The following is a 10,709-nucleotide window of genomic DNA, read 5'->3' as shown; positions in this document are numbered from 1 at the left end:
CAGATAATGAAAATTACTTAACTTTACTTGACCTTAAAACTTTGGACAAGCTTTCGACTCAAGATCACTTAGAGCCAAAACACACATGATTTTTTTTTGCATCCTCGACCTGCTTTTTGGCGACTTATTGCGATTGATCACAGAATCAAAATCGTGCGTTGTTGTTTACTTCTATACCTGCTATTACGTTTTAGTGATTTTACTACTATCAATCGTTTCAACAAAATTTACTTCAATGTTGCATCGCATTTTGGCGACTTAGTCATATCGATGGCTATCTTAAAATAAGGCTAATTTAGTGAATGCTTTTACGCTTGTTTAATGGTGGCATTAAAATGACAGAAAGCTATATATAGCCTCACCCTTTAGTGGTCGAATTGTCAAAAATCCCTTCTTATTGGATATCTACGTCTACGTTATCTGCCCGATCCGTCCAGTAGTTTGAGTTGTGTGTTGGTAGATTAGTCAGTCAGTCAGATTTTTCTTTTATATTATGTACCTATATGGATTTTAGGAGTTATTAACCGTAATCATGAAGCTTGTGTACGACCCAACAAATGGTGTTTGAATGTAAACATTAAACCTACAGTTTAGTACAGTTTCAGTCGTCATTTGAATTTGATCTCAGCTTGAAGTTTCCCAAAAGCTTTTTAGTCGCTGAAGTATTGTGTGTGTGGTGACCCCTTAAATGGCCCATTAACGTTGTTTTCCTTAGAAAAATTGAGATAATAATCTTATAATCCAGCACCCAGGGGTAGCTTAACAATGCTTAGGTTGCCTCAAAGATCTTTGGAAAAATCTCTCGTAATACAGTAATGTGAAAATTAATAGCTTCTGATCATGTTGAATGAGCGGTAGCGAAGAATTAGTAATTGCTATTATATTACCTACCTATTTACCTGATTTTGGAAGTTTATCTCCCTCATAATTGCCAGCCTATACTCACTAGACTTTGATAAATGTGATCGATTTGATATGCTTATTTGCTTTATCTACCACCTATAGAATTCCAAGTATCGTAGGCATGTCATATATTTGTTATGGGAAATTTAATAAAGTGGCTATGATTGGGATATGACGATGAACAATCAGAGATACGATAAGAAAAAACCGGCTAAGTGCGAGTCAGACTCGCGCACTAAGAGTTCCGTACTCGGCTATTTTTCCAACATTTTGCACGAGAAATAAAAACTATTATACATAATAATAAATAAAAATATGTTTTAGAATGTACAAGTAAAGCCCTTTCATATGATACCCCACTTGGTATAGGTATTTTACTATGAAAATTGAAACACATTTTTTTATATGATGTAACCACAAATTCGCGTTTTTCAGATTTATTCCTGTATTTGTACTATAAGACCTACCTACCTGCCAAATTTCATGATTCGAGGTCAACGGGAAGTACCCTATAGGTTTCTTGACAGACACGACGGACATACAGACAGACAACAAAGTGATTCTATACGGGTTTCGTTTTTCCTTTGGAGGTACGGAAACCTAAGAAATTGGTTGATTATTACGGTATAGATTTCGAAAGTGCTTATTCGTAAAACAATAAAAATATGAAACAGTCATCCATAATTTTTAAGAGTGGTCGATTTTTTTTTAATATTTGTCTTGTTGTACATCAACTCTACGGGCACGAAGTTGCAAATGTAAAAAAGTCTACCCAAAAAATCTGGTTCAGGAATTTATATCGCAGTCCAGGCAGATACTTAAGCGCGCCAAACCATGTTACGTGCTTCGCATTCTTTAGGATGCTACACAGGATTTTGTAACATTCCTGTATTACGTTTTGGAATTTCGGGATAGTTGGCTTTTCCTTATTATTTCTCGTACGCCCGTACAGTTGGCTTCAGGTAAAGAATCCGATGATAGTGGCTAAGATTTGTATGAAAATTTTTAAGACCGCGTAACTTTGAAATTGAATATTTTAAAAGAAATCTGAAAAACCACAGACATAGATATTAGTTTCTAGAATATGGCTGCAAAGTTTCATGGACTTTGGTTGCTTAATATTCAAATGAAATTGGAACTACGTTTGTATGAAGCGAGTGACGGAGAGACCCCTCTTAACTTTTTCAAATCATGTGGCAGTATAGAATATAATATCTATAGTATAGTGTTATCTTAATTATTTAAACTCAAACTCAAATCATTTATTCAAAATAGCAAAATTTACCTAATCCTTTTGATGGTTAGATTTGGTAAGTAAAATAATTGTAAGATGCTAGTGGTGATAAAAAATTAATTACTTAAACTTAAAACTAAAGCTACAAGGGTTCCAAACACGCCCACGTCTTATTTAAGACGTTAAGGTTATTTATCTTAAAGATTCCTATGCCCTATTAAATTTAAGCTAACTTACTTAGACGACAGGTACGATAGAAAAACTCTTTCAATTTATTCAACTTCAAGATAAAACCTATCAGGGCGTCTAGAAACTTTCGCAAGGCACTACGTATCCATTTGTAGAAGTCAGCCCCGATACAGTAGGTAATACCACAAGTTATGGTTCCCGAAGGGGTCTGGCATTCGACCAACAGTCTTAAAAACTTGCCAAACAACTGGCCGACAGCCACTTGCGAAGTTTCCTGCAGGTTTGAAGTAGCTTAGGATATCATTTTTCTAGAGTTCCGTAGTCAAATGAAATTAAATGCACTTAAATGTATTTATTTTACGTAGGCCAACTTGTGCCACTTTCCTAGAAGTCTACCACTGGTTCGGAAAGAAGATTCTATAAAGAAAAGTCGGCAATAAACAGTTGCTCTTTTCAAATCATAAAAACTTACAATATGTATTATGTATTATATTATATTATATTATTTACCCGGCGTGGCTGAACTAGCGAATGATCTGGGTTGTAGCCTTTACCAGGCGGCTCCTAGACATTCGCTGGTTCGGCTATACGAGGCACCCTTCATGCAACCGGGCGGGTCGGCGGGGTTGCGGATCGCCGGCGTCCCCAGGACCCTGGACAAGAAGGACTGCTACGGTACCACTCCCAACACCGAGCAGTGTCCAAGAAACCCTTTCCCGTGTTCCCCCATCCTACTCCTAAACCAAATGTCCTATCATAAAAGGTCCCTCAATTAATCCTAAACTCCCGCACACTCCACACTCACTTACACACAGAGACACACACAAACACTACTCAGATAACACACAAATATTAGAAAACAAATGGCGGATCTTAAAACTAATTTCGGTCTCCTGGTGGGTAGCGGCTCAGTGCCCAAATCCCACCCTGGCACCCAGGCGACGTCTACCGACGGCGCCCAGGGCCCAGGCTGCCCCACCGTATCAGGAGGGGGCAAAGACCCGCAAACCATCGGTTCGACAATGATGGAAACAACGACCTCGGCTAGTAACATGGACATGTCCTCCCTAGCCGCAGCGATCCCTGTGCCTGCCAGCGCAAGCACATGGACGCTTGTGGCCCCCAAGCAAAAACGGAAAAACAAGGGGAACAGGACAGACAGACGGACACGGAAACAAACGAACACACAGGCAGACGAACAGACGGACAAATTGAAAACCCGACCAACGGACGGTAGGGAAAACGGAGGCGGGAAGCGAAAGGAACCCGACTGCCCAAGCGCGGACGCCAGCAACTTGGCCGGAGGAAGCAAAAGTGGAAGCGAGGGACGACCCCCACTAAGTGGCGGCCGGCCTTTTGCGGACACTGGCGCAACCCCTGGCTGTTCCGCAGGCGAACAGGCGAGCGGGCAGGTATCGGCCCCCGATCGCAACCCTAATGCCTCGGGGAAGTCGAGCACCACCACTGTCGGGGCTGGGCAAACCGCAGTCGAGGACAGGGGGAACGATGGTGGTCACACTGACCCCGACGGGAACCCAATCCAGGCGCGGGGCGCAACGGGCCCTGGCGGTTCCAACACCGCTCGACCCCCAACTACAACAACAACAAAAACAACATCCAACAAACCAACAGATAAAACAGACGCACCAAAGACCTTGAACCCACCTAAAGCGAGGGCACGCCCGCGCTTTAGGAAGCGGAACAGGGGACAGACAAAAGACAGACAGGACCCCGGGACGTCATCGAGTCAGACGAACAAGAAAAGAGACAGACTTGACGACACGATCTCACCCAGGGGGGAACACAAACGCGCACGGACTGACGACAGACACACCCGAGATGCGAAGGGCTCCTATGCCACAGCAGCCCAATCGCATCTGAGCGTCGCTGTAACCACCACTCCCAGAGTCGACCTTACCCAAGATGAGGCGAATGCCATCCAGGCCCAGATACAGAAGGCGATTTTCGCGGCCTGTATCGAGCCTCTGGCACCAGGCCAAACCCGATACGCCCCGGCGTTTGAGGGTAAGGCCTTCCTCAGCGAGGGTGTATTAAAAATGTGGTGCCACGATGACCAAGCCTGCAACTGGCTCATAAACGTGGTGCCAAAACTAACATCACCCAGGAGCGGAACGGGGCTCACTGTGATAAAACAGACCGAGATCCCAGTCAGGGTTAGGTCGGGACTTTATGTCCCTGACTACGACGGGGAGATAGGCCAGCTACACCAGGTCCTATCTCACCAAAATCCTTGGTATGGAGTGTCACGGTGGACCCTGTTCAGCTACCGAAAAACAACTAGCAGCCCTCCTGGTGTGTTCCTAATATTAGGAATCCCCAATGAGGAGCTGCCAACGATTCTGGCGCGCGGCAGGAAGGTCGCCTATTCCACGGGCTCCATCTACATCAAGTTCTTCACGAGTGAAGGACTAAGTGATGTACCACCCGGGCATGACTCAGCGCCTGAAACTCGAGAGGAGCCTGATGCGGATCGGGCCATGGATGTGGATGGACCAACCGGCCAGCTCCCAGTGACACCTGAGCCTTCCGTGAGCGCTGTCCTCGACAATATCGAGGAAGTGCTGGCGGACTCCCGGACCAACACCAAACCACGGGAGAAAAAGGTGACACACAACGCTCCAGACGCAACAGCCCCCGCCGAAAAATCACCGGCGCAGAGGGCGACAAAATAAAGATAATCCAGACCAACCTCCAGCACAAACATCTCGCCACGGCTACGCTACGAAGGCAGCTGGAGGTTGAACCCGAGACCATCGCACTGATCCAGGAGCCGTGGGTCAGGGGTAAAACCATATGCGGTTTCGGAAGCTGCAATGGTAAGATTTTTTCACATTGCAATGACGAAGCACCAAGAACATGCATTTACATTCCGCGCTGCATTACAGCGTCACTACTAACACAACACTGTTCCAGAGATCTGACAGCAGTCATAATAAAAAATGGAATACAACAGGGCGTGGGACTACCACCAAGACCAGTGGTCCTAGTCTCACTCTACATGCCCATAGAAGACCGAATACCAACAAAAGAACTGGTGGACCTCACAACACATTGTGAGGACAACGACATAGATTTAATTATCTCTGTCGATAGCAACGCACATCACATCCTGTGGGGATGCACAGCCAACAACAAAAGAGGTGAGAATCTCATGGACTTTCTACTAACAACCAACCTAACAATTACTAACAAGGGCACTGAACCGACTTTCGTGTCGAGTAGGTACCAAACCATAATCGATCTAACCTTAGCGTCAACCAGAGCTGCAGACCAAGTAAAGAACTGGCATGTCAGCGACGAGCCCTCGCTCTCCGACCACAGGCGGATATGCTATGAGCTAGATCTGATGATAACCCAACACGCACCAAGGAGAAATCCAAGGAAAACCAACAGACTAAAATACAAAACCTTGCTAACGCATCAGATAGGTACAAACAAACCTAACGACATCGATGATATCGGCAACATCGAACAAAACGTAAACAAACTAACGGAGTGCATCAAGACAAGTTATGAACAAGCTTGTCCTCTGAAGAAAATCAACACAAATCGACAGTCAAAAAACAGCTGGTGGGGCCCAGATCTGGAAAGAATGAGGAAAAACCTCAGACAACTTTTCAACAGAGCAAAAAACACCAGACAAGAACAAGATTGGGACAACTACAAGGAAGCCCAATACAAATACAACAAACGCGTCAGAGAAAAAGACAAAACCTCGTGGCAAAAGTTTTGTACAAGCATAGAGTCGAACGATACCGCAGCCCGTATACGTAAGATTCTAGCAGACGACAACACCCGCACACTCGGCTCGCTGAGGAAAGCTGACGGAACGTACACTAAGGATGACAAAGAAATAAGCGAAACGCTCATTGAAACGCATTTCCCTGGCTGTAGAATAGTAGACTCAGCAGACTGGGAACACAACCTAGGAAACCATCCCACAGATGAGGATTGGGATCTTGCTAACAACACAGTCACACGAGATAGAATCAGCTGGGCTATCGACAACTTTCACCCTTTTAAATCAGGGGGGACCGACAACATTTTCCCTGCACTTTTACAATGGGGAAAACTTCAACTGACACCATGGCTGGAAATAATATATAAGGCCTGTATAGCATACAAGTATATCCCAACAGCCTGGAGAGAAGTAAAGGTGGTCTTTCTACCAAAACCTGGAAAGAGTGACTACACTCTACCAAAGTCCTTCAGGCCTATCAGCCTTACATCATTTTTACTGAAAACACTCGAGAGACTAGTTGATCGGTATCTCAGGGATGGAACCTTAAGACATGTACCCCTACACTCACACCAACATGCTTACAGCACTGGCAAATCAACGGAAACCGCTTTGCATTCTGTTGTTGGCAAAATTGAACATGACCTAGAAAACAAACTATCAACACTGGGTGTCTTCATCGATATCGAAGGAGCTTTCGACAAGACAACCTTTGATAGCATAGACAGGGCCTTGGGACGATACGGGGCGCCAAGAACTATACGCAGCTGGATAAGAGCTTTATTAGAACTAAGAATCATACAACTAGATATCAACGGAGTCACAAAAGGCATAGTAGCGAGAGGCTGCCCTCAAGGAGGTGTTCTATCACCAATCTTGTGGAACCTTGTAGTTGACGACTTGATAAACAAACTAAACACAAGCGGATTTTACACCATTGGTTATGCTGATGATCTCACCATCTTAATCAGTGGCAAACTAGAGAACACACTATATGAAGTCATGCAACGGGCATTGCGCTTAATCGAAAGATGGTGCAATGAAAATGAACTTACCGTAAATCCAAAGAAAACAGAGATGATTCTGTTTAGTAACAAAAGGAAAATAGAGCTAAACAAACCACCAACTCTGTTCAACACAAGCCTCAAACTGTCCACTGAGGTCAAGTACCTTGGTGTGACTCTGGACAGCAAGCTCAGCTGGAAAAGGCATACAGAAGATAAAATTAATAAATCGCTTACGATACTAAACCAATGTAAACGCATGCTGGGGAAAAAATGGGGGCTTAAACCAAAGATAATAAAGTGGTTATACCTAGCGGTAGTAAGAAGCTCATTAACATACGCCGCTTTGATATGGTGGCCGAGAACTCTTCTTACGACCGCCCAGCAAGAACTACAGAAATTTCAACGACAAGCATGCCTCGCCATTACAGGCTGCATGAGTACCACACCAACAACAGCACTTGAAATCATACTGGGGATCCCGCCCCTACACTTACAAATCAAAGAAGAAGCAACGCTCGCAGCCTTGAGACTGAAAACCTCAGGTCTATGGAAAGAACAGAACACAAGGCACACTAAAATTCTAGTGCAAAGCATAACCAAAGAACCACGCCTGGAGTGGAAATGCGACAGAACCAGGAAACAACACATACTGGACAAACAATACAAAATATATCCAGAGATAAACATAGATCCGAAGGCAACACGAGATGCAATAGAAGTGTACACCGATGGATCCAAAACAAAAACCGGCACAGGAGCAGGAGCCTACTGCCAAGAACTAAACATGAAAATAAGTCACGCACTCGGTAAGGACAACTCTGTCTTCCAAGCAGAGTGTGTAGGCATTACAACCGCAGCCATAGCAATGGCAAATCGACAGGTAAAAAACTTTAAGATTAACATTAACTCAGATAGCCAAGCTGTTCTCAAAGCTTTGGCTAAATTCTCGACAACCTCCGAACTCATACAAGACTGCCATAAGGCTCTGGAAACACTCGCCATGTCGAATGACATCACCATACGGTGGGTCAAAGGACATGATGGGGACCAGGGAAACGAGGCAGCGGACGCATTAGCACGCAAGGCCACGACGCTGAAGGTGACAGGGCCACAGCCCATTGTACCCATACCCTTCAGTGAGTATAAAACTTGGTTGCATGAACTAACACTTAAAGAGCATTCCCGATTATGGGCAAGCGCAACTGACTGCAGGCAAGCCAAAGAGGCTTTCCCTAATATAGATCAACGACAAACTAACAAACTACTCCGCCTGGACAAAGGTAAACTTAGGAAGGTGGTGGGACTCATAACAGGGCACAGCCCACTAAACAAACACCTTTTCGTTATAGGTGTTACCGACAGTCCTCTGTGCAGGGCCTGCATGGAGGTCGACGAAACGCCGACGCACGTGCTCCTGGAGTGCATGGTCGTGGCAGAACAACGAGAACGCCATTTGGGTTCCCCAACCTCACTCCATGAAGTCCTCGGCAACCTGGGCGGTCTACTTGGCTTCTGGAGCGAGCTTGGATGGCTGGAGTGAAGACTTCGGCGGGGAGGGGCAACACACGCACAACAGACGGAAACGTTTAAGTGCGGAAACCAGCCCAGAGAGAAGAAGAAGAAGAAGATGTATTATAATGTACCTAACAATGTCACTACATCATTTTGTAGGCAGTTGAAAGCAGAGGCGGTTATTTCCACACAATTTTGTCATTAAGTTTGACAAGCGCATCCTGAAGCATCCTTGAGGGCCATAGCCTAAATTATAATACGCGGACAACGTCGTGGGCAAAAGCTAGTAGGTACTTAAGAAAAAAGGATAAATTGACTGTCATATCAATGTAGGTACAGCTTAACACTGGATTTAGAAACTGACAGTCGAGGAAAATCTGCAATGAGGATATTTTTGCCCATTGTTGTTAGTACTGTTAAAGAAACTTTTTAGCACTGCATTGTTATGCGTGGACACATAAATAGGGTATGGTAAAAAATTGGGGCAAAAACTACTCTAAAATAAGTATTTCAAAAAGTGTAAATAAAAACTTTATAAAATCCCCGACAACTAAAGGTTACAGTAACTAGAAAAGAGCTAATAACTTTCAGACGGCTGAACCGATTTTCTTGAATTATAGCTAAGAACACTCTCGATCAAGCCACCTTTCAAACAAAAAAACTAAATTAAAATCGGTTCATTAGTTTAGGAGCTACGATGCCACAGACAGATACACAGATACACACGTAAAACTTATAACACCCCTCTTTTTGGTCGGGGGTTAAAAACCATCACATTATAATGTTTTTGTACAGCCAAAACATAATCTGTAATCATCTTTAGTAATAGGAGTCATTAGTGCGATTAGGTTTTACACAAAGCCTAAACTAAGCTAATAGGTCAGAGGTCGGCAGACCTACATAGTTCTATCGACAGATTCACAAATGCATGTTTATTAACAGGTCTAAAATTAGGTTCGTTACTGCTGTTGTGTTCACAATCCCTGTGGAATTTCCTGTGGGAACAACTGTTTTAGACCGAGTTCACTTTAGATACGAATTAAATCGTACGACTCTGGTCGTATGAACTGAGTATACACAATGGTTGCGTTTTTCTGTATCAGAAAGGTAGTCTTCCAGTCGTAGCGATGCTATACTGTATATGTAATGTGTATTTAAGATAATTTTCTTTTGATTTGAAGACTGTGGTCTGCGAGGACGGTTTCGTAAATGATACGTTGAATCACTTTGTTCACCACACATTTAAGTTTCCAGCTGGTTTTAACCAATGTAATAAAGTTTGGTTTTCCTAAAAAAGTAGTTTCAAAGGTAAGACGGAAGATAAATATCCGAACAAGTTTGGATCCACTTTGAACGTTGCTTTATTTGGACTATCCGTGCGACGTCTAACTTGAATCCAATGTGAACGCTGCCATAGTAGTTCGCAAGCAGAAGGTTTTTCGTAGGTCCGTGTGCGAATGACCAAATTTCGAATGAAAACGTATTCAAAATAAGCGCCTTGAACGCGGCCTTAGAAAAAAAATGGAAGAGATATCATACCAAGGTAAAATAGAGATGCACTTTTGTATACTTTGTATCTCTATCTATCACGACGATCAATTTAGTTTTAGTTTCTATGCACCGAAATTGATATCATTAAGTAAGAACTAGTTCCTACTAACAATTGTTATAGCAGTCAACCAAAGTTTACCACAACACCACGCCAAACAACTGTCCAAGAAAGTTATGATTGCAATACGATATCGGTCGGGAAGTAATAATTGGTATAAGTTCTGACTCATGAGAATATGACATACCTTAGGAAGTTTATTGGGAACTAGACGATGTCCGCGACTTCGTACACGTGGATTTAGATTTCTTAAATCCCGTGGAAACTCTTTGATTTTGCAGAATAAACGTAATTTATTTCTGTCTTTGGAATAAGAAAAAATAATGGTTTAGAAGATTTTGTTAGATTTCTGATCATACCCTCAGAATGGAGTATAGAGCCAAAGCGCGAGTCTTTCTCAATAACAACTCAAACTAAACTTTCTACTTAAAATTCCAGTAGTCTTTTTATTCTCTTCTGTTGCGCGGTTACGCACTGCATCCGATCCGAATCCTA

The 10,709-nt window shown here is 43.4% G+C and overlaps 1 protein-coding gene across 2 annotated transcripts; it reads left to right on the top strand.

The window, feature by feature from the left end:
- The first annotated feature begins 2,838 nt into the window (after positions 1-2,838).
- On the top strand, positions 2,839-6,047 carry LOC123865712 (mucin-19-like). 2 transcript variants are annotated; one of them, XM_045906927.1, is made up of 2 exons: positions 2,839-5,487; positions 5,972-6,047. In XM_045906927.1, the coding sequence occupies exon 1, from the start codon at positions 3,190-3,192 to the stop codon at positions 5,017-5,019; it is 1,830 nt and encodes a 609-aa protein (XP_045762883.1). In that variant the 5' UTR covers positions 2,839-3,189; the 3' UTR covers positions 5,020-5,487; positions 5,972-6,047. The 2 variants fall into 2 exon arrangements, with proteins under 2 accessions (XP_045762883.1, XP_045762882.1); XM_045906926.1 differs by lacking the exon at positions 5,972-6,047 and having other exon boundaries at positions 2,839-5,163; positions 5,261-5,868.
- The last annotated feature ends 4,662 nt before the right edge of the window (positions 6,048-10,709 follow it).

This window comes from Maniola jurtina, chromosome 5 (genome assembly GCF_905333055.1).
Source record: "Maniola jurtina chromosome 5, ilManJurt1.1, whole genome shotgun sequence".
NCBI lineage: Eukaryota > Metazoa > Arthropoda > Insecta > Lepidoptera > Nymphalidae > Maniola > Maniola jurtina.
This window is presented reverse-complemented; position numbering and strand designations above follow the sequence as displayed.